Raw genomic sequence first — 17741 nt, 5'->3', positions numbered from 1 at the left:
AAATCCGTTGGGCATCTTTCTTCGCCTTTAGACAACAATTCTGATGGCAAAAGAACCAAACGGGACAAGCAAAAAAAAAAAAGTGTAAAGTGTAACCAGTGGTTTGCATTTTGTTGTAGACTCTCCATCCATGAAGACATCCTTTGATTGATTGTCTCTTGATGATATGTCTTCCCCCTTGAGAATCTTCTTCACTTGAATAGATGTGAAGCTGTTTTTTTCTGTTTTTTTAACCATTAAAAAATTTCTGTCATCATGCACTTTAATCAATTTGGCCATTCCTAATGATGGCCCTCTTCAGTTCTACTGACACCTCTTTGGGTCTCATATTTAAAGTTATAGTGAAAAGATTTAAAATACAAAATCGACTTCAGTCATAAAATAGCAAGGGAAAAGGTTGCCTCAACTCACCGTGAAACTGCTTATCAGTTAATTATCCAATTACTTTTGAGCACACAAAATTGGGGAACTAGTTATACAAATGTCTGTAATTCTTAAACCATTTACAGCGAAAGCCCCTTGAATTAAAGCTGAAAGTCCGCATTCAATCACATATTGACTGTTTTATTTCAAATCAAATGTGGTGGTGTACAAAACTACAAGTAAACTACAAAAAAATGATGTCTTTGTCCAAACAATAATGGAGCTAACTATCATTTTTCTGCTTTGATACGTTTCATTTCATGTTGCCAGTCTTTCACTTCAGTTTGAGTATTTGAAAAGAAAAGAAAAGAAAAGAAAAGAAAAGTATAGCACTTTCTAAGACTGACATATAATCCTCAGAAATTACTTGTCAAAGTTGGAACATAATATATCCACCGTAGCTGCTGATGAGGATTCAGCCATCATCTATTTTATTGTTTATATCTGTGCTACAGTCACATGTCGTCAGATTTGGGAGAAAAAAGCAGCCTCAGACGTCGCTCAGGTTTAAATAACATTAAAGCAGGATAATGATGACTTTCAACTGGGGCTGCTAATTTAGCAAATTAGTTGGGTTTTATAGAGACGTTCACGACGCAGACTCTGAGTGTTACCTTAGTCAAAGACAACATCTCATACTGACATTGTAATGCCAATCTGCTATCTATTAATATCACCAGGGCCATTTTTTCCTTTTAAAAAGGTCGTTTTTAAACAACATGTTACATAAAGAAGGTTTTAATTTTTAAAACAAATGTTAATAAATATTGGCTCTTTAATTGGCAAATACACAATTGTTGCACTAATGAGTATTTATAAGATTTACCAGACAAAGTATTACCAACCTTGTCTTTTTAATAGAAGATATTTATAACTTAGATCAATAAGAGGGGCATTTCTAAATGTCAGCACATGAAAAATACTTTTTGCCTCTGTATTCTTTTTTATTTTTAGCACTGACACTGGAGGACTGACCATGCACCAGTCTGTTCTGACTCACAGATACTAAACTAACACAAATACCTCTAAATTCTTTTGCAAATATCTCTCTTAGCTTCCCCATGTAAAGTTGAGTTATACTCTAATGTTGACCTTGTGAAATATAATACATGTGTTTTTCTGTTGCTACACATGTACGTACTAGGGGTGCAACGATATTCGTATCGATATTGAACCGTTCGATACAGTGCTTTCGGTTCGGTACGCATATGTATCGAACAATACAACATTTGTAATTTATTTTATCAACTTTCCTTCTGACGATGCTGTCTGTGTTGAGCGCTCAGTGAATCTGCGTTCGACTACTCCGCCTAGGCTGCACTGTCGAGCGCAGATCCACTGAGCGCTCAACACAGACAGCATAGTCAGAAGGAAGAGCGCAGGGCAAGCTAGCAAGACAGAAGTTAAGCTCTCCTTGCAACATGGACCTCCCCCACTCTCATTCAGATCTGGCGTTTGGAATTATTTTGGTTTTCATGTGACGTATGACCCTGAAGGTAAGCGAGTCATGGACTAAAGTAAAACAGTATGTTGGATGTGCCATGCAATGCTCAATTACATGGGTGGGAACTAGTGTGTTAGCGCAGTTAGCTCGTTAACGTGTTGGCCGTCTAGCCCCATGCACGGGGCGATCGGCGGTAGCTCGTTAACGGAGATTTGCCGTGTTGTGGCGTTAAGGTCATTTCAATGAGATTAACCTGAAAGCACTAGTGGGAACACAACGAATATGACTGCACATTTACGCCGACATCATCCTAGTGCAAAGACAAAAACAACAACTTTAGCCGAGTCATTTAGACAGCTGTTAGCACATGATTCTCCTTATGCTGCTGAGAATATAGCCCAGAAGAAGCGGATAGTATAGCTTTTATTTTGGAAAGAGCCATTTCTCTGTAATAAACTCTCTTTTCCAAAGATGAGTGATTCCTCAATCAGATACAGGGATTGCAATATCGCTAGCCCAACTCCTGGGGCTAGCGATTTTTTCAGTCGGGCTATTGTAGGAAGGAAAAATATATGTCAATGCTTTTGCATTCTTTCAGAAATGTAGCTGGGTAATTATGTCATTGGCATCGGTGAGCCGCTGTCAATATGTGACATATTGAAATCGCGTTTGAATTTGCGCTTGTTTTTTTGCTTTCACTTTGCAATCGTGCGAACGGTGTATAGAGAGCGACAGCACTGATCTGTGAGTGATGATAATTTGTGCACCAATTCCTCTGACATCGTCTTATTAATCGTTAGCTTACTATGCAAACATGACAAGTGAAATCTCCCGCAGCAAGCTTAAACATGTGAGAGGTTGATCGCGCAGAGAATCGCTGAGCTTATGTGAGTGCGTGTGTAAAAGCAGCAGGATATATATTTTAGTTCTGCTGAGCCAAATAAGACAGGTCAGGGTGAAGAAGTGACAGCCAAAGAAAAGCTTACCACAAAACGGAGAAGTTATGACAAATCAGACTATAAGGCAAAAAGAAAGTGCAGCTTTATGGTTTCATGGACAAAAGAATTTCTGTGGCTGCAATATGACGAGCTAAATAACCAGGGCTGCACATACTGTAAGTGGTCCGCAGGTGCGCATTCGCTGTCAAAATAAAAAACACGCACAAGGGTTAGGGTTAAATTTAAAAACTGTACTTTTGAGTTAAAATATATATTTATAATTTTAATAAATGACAAACTAAAAAGGCATGAACATTTTTTTTGTATCGAAAAAATATCGAACCGTGACACCAAAGTATCGAACCAAACCGAACCGTGAATTTTGTGTATCGTTGCCCGGGGTACTGTGCTTTCACAAAGGTCACTGAAGCAGATTAGCAATTCAAATTGGGATAAAGGGGCTAAAAGGCTGCTGTAGCCCTGCCTGAGTCTTATTACATTAGCAAAGAGTAGGAGTGCAAAGGCACACTCCTGATTAGATGACATAATAAGGAAGAAGCTTGAAGATATCAGAGCAAGTACATAGTATCATGCACTTACTGTACATACTGTACCTATGCATCCACACACTCTTTGACAAACATTACTCACAATATGCTATTTACATACTACAGAGTACGATTTTATTGTGGTGGTTTATCACTGGTATAGTTCCACTAACTATTCCTGTTTACACGCATGGATTATAAGCACAGCCAGCATTCTGGCCATCTGCCCTCGTACAACATCCATCTTGCACAAATGAGCTTGGGTTGCAGAAGAATTGTGACAGCAGTTTGAATGCAAGATTTCCTGCTTTTCAAGGTTAATTTCCCCACCTTTGTTATAGTTCTGTTGTAGTGATTGTGCAGCCTGCCTGGCATTAGACACATTTGACGATGACTGCTGTTACAATTTTTCAAAACTTCAGTGTTCAGCATGAGAAAATTGCTCAGACTGTGCTTCATGAAACACACACAGAAATACACACAGAAACAAGCTACAAATACAGTGCCTGTAGGCTAATGGTGCATGCACTGTACCCTCTACCAGATACAGTACAAGCAAGGCTAACATCATAAATCCCTTCTGTCCTTGTCAAGCCTTCCTCTCACATCTTCAGTGTCATTTACCATATTCTATACTTTCAACACTGCTGGTTCTCAATCCAGCTCATGAAAGACCCAACAGTAAATAATTAATATTTCTCAGGGGTGTTAGCCGAACATGAAGGTGTTCAGTTTTGGATTGACTTGACAGAGACTGGATATATCCTATCCCAAGAGTCCAAGAAATTAGTTTGGCAATGGTCTATGTGACATTACAGCTAACTACATAGTCAAAATAAATACAATCGCTGAAGAAAATGGATACATCCTGTGAAAGGCCTTTGTTTTGTTTCAGCACCATGGACAGTGAACACAGCCTCATGCACAGCTGATGCAGAGACAATCCTCTGCAACAGTCCAGTGCACAACAAATGAAACAGGTTGAAGTGTAATTTAACCGATGTGTCCTCAGCTCGTTTTTCATTGTTCAACACGGCTGCCTTGGATACCAAAGCTAACACAAGGCAAAGTGTCTGTGTGTGCAGACGATTATACAGACCTCGATATACTCTGCTGTTTACTTGCACAACCCGGATGCAAGTCAAACGCCTGAGATACGTGCTCTGGGGCTGCACATATTGGGACAACAAGTAAACTGGGGACAATGCAAAGCCTGGATTAGGTACAGAAATCACTGGAGTGCTATTAACAATATTGAAACGAGCACCACTCAGAGGCCCTCCCTTCTATTCACAGAGCTGTGTTACAAGTGTGAACCTTTGTCCAAATGTCAAATCGTCACTGCCCCAGCCTTAGGAAGCCTTTAACAGGGCAGGAGTGGTAGAGAAGGAGAAACTAGGAGGATTGATGGAGAATGATTGACTGCAGCAGTGTCTGTGGAGCTGTGCTCTAGTCCCCCCCCCCCCCCAATGCTGTTTCATGATGAACAGCTGACAGGCCAAGAGATGCTGTGGAGACACGTAACCTAACGGTAATATGACCTCTGAAAAATAAATACCAATATACTGACAGATATGCTCAACGGTTGCCATGACTACTGTGAACCCACCCCCTTAAATTCACTGTGTGTGTGTGTGTGTGTGTGTGTGTGTGTGTGTGTGTGTGTGTGTGTGTGTGAGTGACATAGCCGGGCCTCGTCAGTCCTACCTTGCACTCCTCCATGCACGTCCTAACCGAGTATGCATCTGTCTCGTATTTCTGAACCAGCAGTTCAAACTCGTGGTATCTGTCCTCCGCCTCCTGGTCAAGACGCTGATAAGCCTGGACACACTCACGGCATCCCAGCACATCCACCCCAGTGGCCATATCCAGGGTGCAGTTCATATCGTACAGACTCGTAAACCCGTAAAACAAATCCAAAAGTGAGTAGGAATTACAAAAAGAAAGGTACAAATCGCTCAGATTCACGTACGCCAACTGTGTCCCGTTTTCCCCTCTACCAGAGAGGCCCCGGCACACGGTCTCCGCGTCCGTGAAAGTAAAGCAGTCTTTGGACAGGCTGTCGGGGTGACAGGTGTCCATTCGCCACAGAGGTTTGGTAGAATTCCCTAGAAAAATAACATCTTGCTCTCTGGCGAGACGCTGGGGGTCAGGTGATGTTTGGATGTGGTGTCGGTAGTTTGGGTACTCGCCCATGTCGCCCGACCGCTTGTCTCGGGTTCGCGTCAGTTTTGCCTCGGCACAGAACCACAAGTGATCAGAGAGGAGGACGGTGATGAAGAGCAGAGAGGCCAGCGACAGTCGCCATCTCTGGGCCCTCTCCGACTCGGTAAATGGCTTCTCGTTCTCTCGGGGTGCAAACCAGTATTTTAAGCCTTCGTCATGCTGCCGACGCATCCAAGCACCCCTGGTCATATTTTAGGAAAGTGCTGCCCTGGCCGACTCCACCGCGGGGGCTGCTCTGCCACAATACTCATTGACTTGTTGGGGGATGGACTCCGGTTGGTTCTCCTCTGTATATCGGTGGGGTGCCGTGCCTCCGCCGGTCCAGGGCGCTCCACTATCGCGCCCGCAGCACTCGGAGCTATTCCGATCCAATTAGCGAGCCCGCACAGATTAAGCCTCGCGCTGCCGCATCCCGGTTCTCCATGGCTCTCCGGGGGGAAACGGCGTCCTCTTTGACCGCATGCCCTCCTCTCCCTACCGTCTCTCCCCGGGGTTGTTCTTTCGGCGGGGGTGCAGGGAGACCAGCTGTTGCGAGCCTCTCGGTGCTGATGCTGCGCGTCTGCCGCCGTTCGCTTTGCAGATTCACTTAAAGGAGAGCAACGAGCCCGTTTGATGCAGGCAGGCTAGTTTCTCTGTCCCGTACCTGGGCGAAAAACCTAGAATCCTTTCTCCTGTTGGCCATTGTCATCTTGGACCGCGGTTAAGTTGCCGCCATGTTCGTCTTGAAACACTTTTTCGGAGAGCTGGGTCTGTTTGCGTCATCTCCATCGTTGCGATAGCTCCATCGTTGCGCAGTGGCGGAGCAGCTTATTACCTATATGCACACCACATACGCTCGCTCGCGCGCTCACACGCACACACCCAAGCGCGCGGAGGGTGAGGAAGAGACCACAGGCACAGAAGGGTAGTTGGTGTTGTTTTGGCTATCTGTTCAGGTCTTCGTGAGTAACAGTCGCCAAATATTGTCCCGGCGGGGAGCAAAAACAAAGAGTCGTGGCGACATCTTTCTTTTGGTGCAGGATAGACGCGTTTCTTTCACATTGAGAAGCATTCATTTAAGCGGTCGCGTTCACTGTTTGCATATAATCATTAAGATTCATTTATCCCGTCCGTTTCACAGGCCAGGTAAGTTGTGCTGTAAGCCGAACCACAAGCTGAAAATAAAAAGTGTCAAAGTAAAGAAAAGCTTTGAGCAGATTTCAGAAAATTAGTCATGCTTGACTCGCTGAGGTAGAAAGCAGCTGAACAAGCAGCAGGTCTGTGCTTGCAGGATTTACAATACTGTTTGTTCCCTTCTATCGGGTCCCGTCCTGCGTTGTGTTTGACCGGTGGGTTTCCAACAAGCACATGGCTTGCAGTGCAGCTTTATATGCAATGGCCCTACGTGTGTGACAGACAAGAAAAGCGAGAGGGATGGAGAAATAGATGGTAGTTGCTCTTAAGGGCGCGGAAAGTAAATTACAGTATTTATCCTCATCCTTAAAGCTACTAATCATTGTCAGCGTGTATGGCTTGGAGTGCTACCAAAGAGAAAAGAGTGTTGCTAAATGTTAATGGGCTACATATAGTGAAGAAGACAAGATATGATTACCTGATTAATTTGTGCTCGGAGGCCAGGCGGGAGGCAGCTTATTGTACAATTTGTTGTTGAAGGGGAGAAAGTTCTTTCAGTCCAATTAGTTTTAGTGCAGCGAGCCTCCCTTTGCCAGAAAATATGAAAAGAAAATGTGAAATAATTCTGGGAATTAAATCACAATTTTCCTTATTGTTGGAAAACTTCCAGCAACCTTAATTCAGCCTCACAGACAGCTCTCCACTGTCCTCTCTGTACCATTAAATAGGCTCATTAAAACTGCTACCAACACAATGAAAAGATGTGATTATTCCTCTGTGTGTGTATGTGTGTGGTGGTTTAAGCTTCTAAAAAAATCACCTGAACTTATCACATAATAAAACTGTATCTGACAAGGTGCTTTTGTTCAACAACCCCACGAGGATCAAGGCAGTAGTAAAAGCTGCTTCTGTCATGTTGTCAGTAACACAGTTATTTGATTTATTACCAAAATGTCACACACTGAGTTTCAATTTGCTTTATGTTTCTGAACCCCTGTTTGTGTGAGTCACATTAAGATGTAATGCCAGCTAAAGTTCAATTTTCAGGGCCCAGAGTTGACTCATTAGCTAGAAATTTAAACCACACATAGTGATTTGCCAAACATCTGTTGTATCATAGTTAATTGAAAGCCCGTTCATCACTCACTGCACTCACGTATTACTGCATGGGCCTGTGATGTTCATTGTGGGGGATAGATGTCCTAATTTGGCTGGGATTGTCTCTACCCTTGCATAATTTTATGCTCTGTCTTTGACCCTAACTGTGTACTGTGTCTCTCTGTGTACAGTGTATAGTACCATAGTACTGTGCAAAAGTCTTGAGTGGCCCCTTGTTTCTTTCTATTTTGTAATGAACATGGGAAGCAAGAGTAGTGATTTACTGAAATGTGCAAACATACATGGAAATTCAGTATATAAGCCAAAAAGAAGAGTTTGCACAATTCCAATGAGCTTGACAGTCACCATTTTTGATGACCACCTTCATTCTTCAACACAGCCTGAGCACTGTTAGACAAGCTTTCTTGAAATCTCTTTAAGTAGTCATCAGGAATAGTTCTCCAGGCGTCTTGAAGGACATTCAAAGCTCTACTTTGGATGTTGGCTGCCTTTTGTTCAGTTCTCTGTCAAGATTATCCCACACTGCCTAAATAATGTTAATGTCCAGGCTCCGGGGGTGGGGGAGCTGTTGCCAATCAGATGCTTTCCAGATGGATCAAATTGTGATTGTACTTTTCTGCATTCATAACAACATAATTTATGACAAGATCTTCAACACCAGTGATTAAAATACAATGCCAAACATGGCAGAGCTATCACCATATTTTACTGTAGACACTCACTGTAACTTTCTTTTGACCACCTATGTATATCCTTGAAAGTTGTTTTTTGACAGCCACCCTTTCATTGCAACCATTTCTGATGAGGCTTCAGTGAACTGTAGATGGATCAACTGAAGGGTCAGATGCTTCTCTCAGGTCCTGTGTCGCATCTTTTTCCCTGTTTCATAAGGACATTTAAGGACTTTCTCACTGTCCTCCACTTGTTTAGTGTCCTCATATTCTTTAATAACACACTGCAGAGTGTGCTGAGATATGCCAAGTTTTTTCTAGTAGCTCTTTGGGAATCACCTTGTTGATGCAAAAATAGTATTTCATGCCTGTCACACCATGTTTTCTTTGCAGATTGTAGATTCAGTGAAGGAAATGGGAGCAACTGTTGTGTTTTTGCAATAGCCGACAGGCAAAAAAGTGGCTAAAGATAGCATTTAAATTTGTTTCTTTGCTAAGTTGCCTGTTATGTTTAGACACAACACTGGTTAGGTGCCTTTTTATGCTGGAGTGATTCATAGGTCAGTGTTAAGAGGCTTAACGAAAGAAAAAAAAATCATTTGAAAATAGGGTACAAGGAGTGAAAATGAGTGGGAAAGATGCCTGGAGAACTACTGCTTATGACACCTTTTGTTTTTAAATAACAACAAAGTCTGGCTCCTTGGAGGCAAAAATAAAGAGATGAGATTTGCACAGTACTAAGTATATAAACTGTATATAGCATTTCCATGAATATGTCAGGTCCTAAGACAAGACTGATCAACAACATATGGGGCGTGTGTGTTTGGCACAGCAGAGAGGTGACAGCTACTTCCCACTCCCAGTGTTTTTCTACCTGTGTGTTTATGTGTGTGTGTGAAGGAGACAGAAATAGTGCCAGGGCAAGAGTGAGACAGAGTATAGAAACAGAGACAGAGGGGAAAGAGAGAGAGAAAAGGAGAGAGTCTGTGAAATGAATGCAGATTGCTGGCCCTTAAATCTGGAGCCATCACAGTAACAGTAAGGGCTGGCAGACATGACTCATCCACTATTCAAGCTGGGGGATGTGTGTGTTAGTGTGTGTGTATGTTTTCTGAGAAACAACTGTAGCCTATATACATGTGTAAAATTGACTGCACTGTCACCTTATAATGATGCTGCTCTTGTTACATCAAAGGTAATTTGCACAGCTTAGGGCCTTATCCATTTTTACATTAAAGTTTCTAGGGCATCAAAAGTAGTCAATAAGCAATAAGTCATTCAATATCAAAAAGTCCTTTTATATCTATTCGTACTGCCTTGTCTGGTTTGTCAAAGGCATCATCGTGCAGACAAAGCTGAACAAAATCTATTTATAAATGTCTATTTAAAACCGTTTAATAAACAAATCGAAACCACCCAAGCGGAGCGTTCAGTGCTTTTCACTCGTGTCTTTGATTCTTTTTCAGCTATTTTGATTTCGACTACAAAAAAAGTAATCACATCCTATATTGTATTCATGAGTCATACAAGGAGATTAAACTGATGCTCTTTATAACTGATTCTGAGAGTGATGGTTCTTTAAAAACCTGCGTTTAACGAGAAGTCTGTGTAGTAATTGCCTTTTTTTGTGTGCGCCCTGAAGTTCACTGCTGCTTACATCAGATAACTGTACATGTGGCCGTTTGCCAAATGTTGTCAAATTAGGAGCATTCAGACATTCTGTGAACTATATCAGCACTGAAATGAACATCTTAACCTACACTCATTGTATCTCTTCGTATTCTTTGTCTGCTGTTTATTGTGGGCTTTTAGATGCATGTCCCTTTTCCTTTCTTTTTTCCCCCCTGATCTCAGCGATCTGTCAGCATTTCAATCCTCTTTTCTACTATCATCATCCGTCTTCTTCCTTCTCTCCCTTCTTTTACTTAGTAAACCCCGTAGGGTTATTCTCATGTGCACCCTTCTTTTTTCTCAGTTACCACCAGCCTCTCTTCCTCTTTTCTTCTCTCTCCATCTTTCTTGCCTTTTATCTGCCTGACGTCAGACAGGAAAAAGAGACAGGCTCAGCATCTGTGATTGGCCAGAGAAGACAACGCCCTCAGCCCAGGCTCACATCCTGAGTGGATGTTACAAATATGATATAATGTTAATGCTTAAACTGTATTTTTTATTTCATGGAAGAACTATCATTTGAATAGAAAAAATATATAGTTAGTCATAAATACCTTTAAATCTTTATTAGAGACAGTGCTGTAGGAGGAAGAGAGATCCTCTCTGACCCCTGCCATCCTAGACGCAGACTCTTCCCACTCCTGCTGTTAGACACGTGGTACTGGATGGATGCAGACCTGCAACAGCAGCTTAAGAGACAGATTCTACCTGCAAACCATGAGGCTACTGAAATGCTGAAAACTTAAATACATTCCACAATCACCAGAATTACATCCCTGCCCCCTTAAACTCTACAATAGAATGTACATATTCATGTGTTTTTATATAAGCACATATATATGTGCTCAACCCCAATTCCAAAGGAAAAAAAAACTTGCAACGGTGAAAAATTTAAATAATTGGAGAATGCAATGATTTGCAACTCTAAAGCTGTATTTTTGTCACAATAGATCACAGAAAAAAATATCAAATGTTTAAACCGGGGAAGTTATAGACCACGATATGTATAGCAAAAGAGTGCCTCCAGTATCGTACAAATCCAGTGTTTTTGCACATTTACGTTATAGCTACACTTACATGCACTGATACATGCAGTGGCTATTTTATTACTTAGACACATAAAGCTGAAATCATCCCAATGATTTAGTCAGTGATGGTGTTTTACTTGACTGTATTATACTGAGTGCTTCAAGTATTCTATGCCCTCATGAATGCAAACAAGAGTGACAAAATGTAGCCATACTGACAGTTTTCTAGAATTTTATTTATTATTATTATTTTCCTGATAGCCAGTAGGCTCCATATATTTAGAAAGAGTGAAAATCAATTAAGGTATTCTCAAGATTTGATTAAGCCACTATACCTTTGAATTACAACACTGAAAACTTAAAGTATTATATTTTCTTTAGTATTTTCCATCACTGCTTCTGATGCTTTTCAAGTAATCTGCAGTTCTTCAGTACTATGACTTTAAGGGAAAAATGCATACGTGGTATACAGTACACTGTGATGGATTGTACAACTAAAGAAATTCTCAAGAGTCAACCGATTGATTTTCAACCATACAGAGGTGGATGGAAACCAATATCTGCCTAGAAGGTGAGAAAAAATCAATTTAAAACACTGAAATAGTACATCAGTATTTACATAATAGCCCACAAAGACGCAAAGTGTTTGTGTCGTTAAGACTATAAAATGGCTTAATGGTATAATCCTTGTGGTTTGGGGATGATGGGTCTGTTTTACTACATTTTGACTTATCCTATTATGAAAAGCATAGCTGTAATAATTATGGCCCCATTCCACTCCAGAAAGGTCCTAATTCTGTGTATGCTGGTTCACCATAAGGGCTTTTGGGGATGCTTAGTTTAACTTGCATCTATTTTGTGGGGGAAAAAAGGTCTTTTGGTAAAACAAATGTACATTCTCTACAGTGGTCAAGTCCTCATTGGACTTGAGGGAGATTAGAGCATTGATGGAGATGCAATCATGCCGTACAAGCTCCCACCCCACCCGCCACCACCTCTCCTCAGCCTCAGGGTTTTACTCCTGTGATCAATTGGTTCACCACATTTCCATTCCAAGAATCCCTAAGCGGCTTATCAACACAGCTCACTTTCCCAAGGACACTGCCCATTCCCATATTCATGTTCCTGGATTCCTGGCCTATATTCCCAGTATGCAATCGGGATCTGGAAGCCTCTAGCTTCAAAGGAAATGTTTCTGTCAAGGAAGATAGCTTTTACCCTGACAAAGAGACATACAGAATACTAATATGTAGTACAAAAGGATTGTTTTTATTGGATCTTGCATTTTTATGTGCATTATCAATATTCTGTGACAAAGAATACACAGAGATTATTTACACCCCATTAATACCTTTTATGCTTCACATCTTATTTTAAGCATTGTGCAGTGTACAGTAGTGATATGCATACAGTCAATGTTTGGTGCATTCACTGTGTGTTATAAGATTAAACGCCTTTCTGTATGTATGACAGTGTGTTTGTCTTCATCCTGTCTTACACAGATGTTGCATCATTGATGGCCTGAAACTGTATCCTGGGGCTCTCAGAGTCTTGACAGAAACCTTCGTAGGGGGAATGATTTCACTTGCTGGGAAAAGACAAGAAGGTAGCAGGGATGATCACAGTACGGTACCACAGCACTTCTTTAGTTCTAAGACTATCATGAGAAAGAGCAAGTAAGATGTGTACATATTATAATGTGAAATAACCTTTTAATTGCATAAAATTACACAGAGAATTCCTTTAAGTTGATGATGGTTAGAACTCATTGGGGAATAATATAATTTTATTATCATTCAGGTTTGATAGATGCTTTAATTCAGGTCATTCTAGCCTCTTTTCTGCAAGAAAAGCATGAAGTCAGTCTGCCAGAGTAACTTTGCCATCAAGACAAATACTGCAGTAAGTCAATAAAAACTGGATGGATTATGATTCCCCGATAATTAAGTCTAACTATGGTTATCATCAGACTACTCTTTTTATAGTAATCTAATCTATTAATCTAATCATAAGCTCAAATTTGCCCATTACTTTGGTTTTATTAGGCAATTCTAGTAAAAGTAGTAACATTTACAACAGCCTCAGATTTACTTTGCTGATATTTCTTTTTGCCAAATGTTTCTATGCTAACATTGCCACAATCTACTGGACTGAAAAATGAAGGCCCTCCAGAAGTGCAGTGCTGTTTCTTGAATAGCCACTTACATCTTAATCCAAAAGTGAGTCAGCAACCATATGCTCCAATTTTGAAATGCCTAACTTCAGAGCAGAAGAGAAACGTGTTTATAGCCTGCCCCCAAAGAAAAAGAAAAATCCTTATATTTTATTGCATTGTTATTAACACTAATTAGCAGCTGTCTGTGTGATCTACGCTTAAAGTCTATGAATATCTTTCCAAACAGGATTGAATACTTTGCGCAATAACTTAGCAGTCTTACTTTTGTACAAACATAGGCTCTTAGGTGATGTCAACAGTTATAATAGTTGAAGGCTTGAAATGCTTCAAGAAGTCAGTGTACAAACTATAAACCATGGGCATGCAGTGAAGAGAAGCGGGGCAAGCAATGCATCAGTTTATTATTTACAAAAGTCAATGTGAGCTCTCTCTGTATGTGCTCTGTTTTGTAAAAGATCTCTTACTGTCTGTTTACATCCATCCTGGAAATAGTGAATCTTGTACCCACAGTTGCCTGTGGAAGGTAGCATGCTGGTCTGCTGCTAAATCTCATACAGGGAGTGCAGAATTATTAGGCAAGTTGTATTTTTGAGGAATAATGTTATTATTGAACAACAACCATGTTCTCAATGAACCCAAAAAACTCATTAATATCAAAGCTGAATGTTTTTGGAAGTAGTTTTTAGTTTGTTTTTAGTTTTAGCTATTTTAGGGGGATATCTGTGTGTGCAGGTGACTATTACTGTGCATAATTATTAGGCAACTTAACAAAAAACAAATATATACCCATTTCAATTATTGATTTTTACCAGTGAAACCAATATAACATCTCCACATTCACAAATATACATTTCTGACATTCAAAAACAAAACAAAAACCAATCAGCGACCAATATAGCCACCTTTCTTTGCAAGGACACTCAAAAGCCTGCCATCCATGGATTCTGTCAGTGTTTTGATCTGTTCACCATCAACATTGCGTGCAGCAGCAACCACAGCCTCCCAGACACTGTTCAGAGAGGTGTACTGTTTTCCCTCCTTGTAAATCTCACATTTGATGATGGACCACAGGTTCTCAATGGGGTTCAGATCAGGTGAACAAGGAGGCCATGTCATTAGTTTTTCTTCTTTTATACCCTTTCTTGCCAGCCACGCTGTGGAGTACTTGGACGCGTGTGATGGAGCATTGTCCTGCATGAAAATCATGTTTTTCTTGTAGGATGCAGACTTCTTCCTGTACCACTGCTTGAAGAAGGTGTCTTCCAGAAACTGGCAGTAGGACTGGGAGTTGAGCTTGACTCCATCCTCAACCCGAAAAGGCCCCACAAGCTCATCTTTGATGATACCAGCCCAAACCAGTACTCCACCTCCACCTTGCTGGCGTCTGAGTCGGACTGGAGCTCTCTGCCCTTTACCAGTCCAGCCACGGGCCCATCCATCTGGCCCATCAAGACTCACTCTCATTTCATCAGTCCATAAAACCTTAGAAAAACCAGTCTTGAGATATTTCTTGGCCCAGTCTTGACGTTTCAGCTTGTGTGTCTTGTTCAGTGGTGGTCGTCTTTCAGCCTTTCTTACCTTGGCCATGTCTCTGAGTATTGCACACCTTGTGCTTTTGGGCACTCCAGTGATGTTGCAGCTCTGAAATATGGCCAAACTGGTGGCAAGTGGCATCTTGGCAGCTGCACGCTTGACTTTTCTCAGTTCATGGACAGTTATTTTGCGCCTTGGTTTTTCCACACGCTTCTTGCGACCCTGTTGACTATTTTGAATGAAACGCTTGATTGTTCGATGATCACGCTTCAGAAGCTTTGCAATTTTGAGACTGCTGCATCCCTCTGCAAGATATCTCACTATTTTTGACTTTTCTGAGCCTGTCAAGTCCTTCTTTTGACCCATTTTGCCAAAGGAAAGGACGTTGCCTAATAATTATGCACACCTGATATAGGGTGTTGATGTCATTAGACCACACCCCTTCTCATTACAAAGATGCACATCACCTAATATGCTTAATTGGTAGTAGGCTTTCGAGCCTATACAGCTTGGAGTAAGACAACATGCATGAAGAGGATGATGTGGACAAAATACTCATTTGCCTAATAATTCTGCACTCCCTGTAGGTGTGGCAGTGTCACATCAGTGAAGGCTCAGAGGTCCTCATCAGCTTGATGTTTTGAATCTGAGTGTGGTGACGAATCACTTGCTAATAATTTATCAGTAAGAAATTGTTAGCCAGTGATCATGTCCTGGATAGTCCTGTTTAGTGGCACTTAGAATGACTAAAATTAGCAACGTTGACTTTACATGTTATTTAGTTTGACCTGAAATGAGTGACTAACCCTATTAACTCAGTGTTTATCTTGCGTGACGTGAGCTTACGGAGGTCCCATTTTCCCATAGACATCCATAGGACTGGAAGGCTTTCCATAATCATACCTATTATCTCCTGGTGGCCTCTGTGTTGGCTTTGCTATATGTAAAATTGTACATCTTTTATATAGTGTCTGTGCTTACCATGCTTAAATAAGAGCATGGATATGTCATAAATATACTGTATTTTCTTAATGTCATGTATTGTTGTTGTGAGCAGGTCAGCCTACTGATATGAGTTCAAAGAAGAGCATTACAGTGTTCCTACTGTGGATATAGATATGGTGACTATTTGACAGGGGCTCACCATTGTCACATTTTAAAATTTGTTTGAAATTTGACTTAAAGAAAATAATGATTAAGCAAAACAAGTATGTTTGCTGTGTTTCAATAATGCACAGATACACAGCCTACAGATTGCTGAGGAGATCTCCAGGTGGGGAGAATGGCTCCCTGAAACATCAGCTTTAGCCTAAGTGTAAACAACAGAAGGCAGGGTTTACAGGAACTCCAAATCCCACGGTGAGGCTCCACACTCCAGCTGAGAAAGTTGAGGCCAAGCCCAGAGTGTTTATGTCACCAAGTACCCCTAATGTCATAAGCAACCTGAGCATGAAGTAAAGTAACTAATTTCATCTCAATGCCTCCCATCAGTCCTTGCTTGCTAGTCTTCTCCCTTCACTTTAATTTAAACTTTCTTAATAGAGATGAAACAAATGTGAAGTGGCTGTCTTTCTGCACCTGCACAGTGCTGCTGGCATCATTTGAATTCAGTATACCTTGTGTGACGTGAGCTTACATACATTTTTTATATGCTGAATTTAATAGGACAACAGCTAGAAGACCTTGGATGAACCATTTATTAATGCAAAGCATTATAAAGACTCAGTGTGTGAGCAATGAAATGAGCCTTACATTTTAAAATGCTTTTGCCTCTCACTAATCTGTGCTGTCAGAGAAAAGCACCTTCTGATGAAAGGAATATGTCTGCCCCTAGATCCAACAGGAGAGTAGGGGGTAAATGCATATTTCAGCCTTTGACGAACTGGGAGTGAAGTCAAATCCTGGCTAACATGGATGATGAGTAGCATCCAGTGGCAAGACCCAGTCACCTCTCATCCTGTAGGAGTTGTATGTTCACAGAATAAGCATACAGCTACCCAGATTGCGCTTTGGATGGATCTGGGGGAAGGCCAGTTTTCGCTCTACTGCAATCCCCCAGCTTCATCTCTCTTTCCCTTTCCTCCACTCTCTTCTGTTTTGGAGTATTTACTGTGCTGAGCCTCAGAACATCACCAAGCAGCCACTGCCACTGTGGTCTCACTGGTCCCACTAAAGCCACCACTGTAATTTCCAAGATGATCTCCAGTGAAAAATGCCGAAATGAGCATATATATAGCATATATATATATATATATATATATATATATATATATATATATATATATATATATATATATATATAGATATACATATATATAGATATACACTTACTACATTTATTCACACTGCAATAAGAGCTTTGAAATGGTACATGCATATGGACTGCAGCACAATGAAGGCTCTTGTAAAATGTGTTCACACTATAATTTACTAAAGTACCGCATTGCCTTCAAAGTAACGTTTTATTTGATGCAAGGGGAGTGGGAAGGTACTTATTCATCAGTGTGTGGTAGAGCAGGTCATGCTCTAAATGAATCCCGCTGCACTGTGTTGCAAATAAAGACTAATAGCCCAGGTGGGGGCAAATAAGTCTACTAACACCAAACATTCCTTTTTAGTCACTACAGGCTTAACAATAAGGCATCCACTTAAAACCTTGCAGCCAATTCACTGGACAGTCTGACTGAAAAGTAAATGATCTGGGAGTAACTTAAGTAGACAATGTGATTTTCAGAAGGTGAAATACTTAATTATACACAGTCAATCTTTGATGTTGAAAAGGTTGCAAGAAGGTTGAGTGAGGAAGGGCAAAAGTAAGCAAGGATGACTGAAAGTGGGAAGCCACAATCAT

The 17741-nt window shown here is 41.0% G+C and overlaps 1 protein-coding gene across 1 annotated transcript in view; it reads right to left on the bottom strand.

Annotated features, from left to right (window-relative positions):
* nalf1b (NALCN channel auxiliary factor 1b) overlaps positions 1–6570 on the bottom strand; it is a 114113-nt gene extending 107543 nt beyond the window's left edge. Inside the window, exon 1 of the mRNA XM_085433741.1 lies at positions 5061–6570. Coding sequence (XP_085289867.1) covers positions 5061–5768 — 708 coding nt within the window. The 5' untranslated portion in view covers positions 5769–6570. The remainder of the gene's footprint in view (positions 1–5060) is intronic.
* Between the last annotated feature and the right edge of the window lie 11171 nt (positions 6571–17741).

This window comes from Copadichromis virginalis, linkage group LG16 (genome assembly GCF_057382275.1).
Source record: "Copadichromis virginalis isolate Kocher_CV1m ecotype Utaka linkage group LG16, C_Virginalis_male_GT1.1, whole genome shotgun sequence".
Lineage (NCBI taxonomy): Eukaryota > Metazoa > Chordata > Actinopteri > Cichliformes > Cichlidae > Copadichromis > Copadichromis virginalis.
The sequence above is the reverse complement of the archived record's forward strand: the minus strand, read 5'-3'. Positions and strand labels throughout refer to the sequence as shown.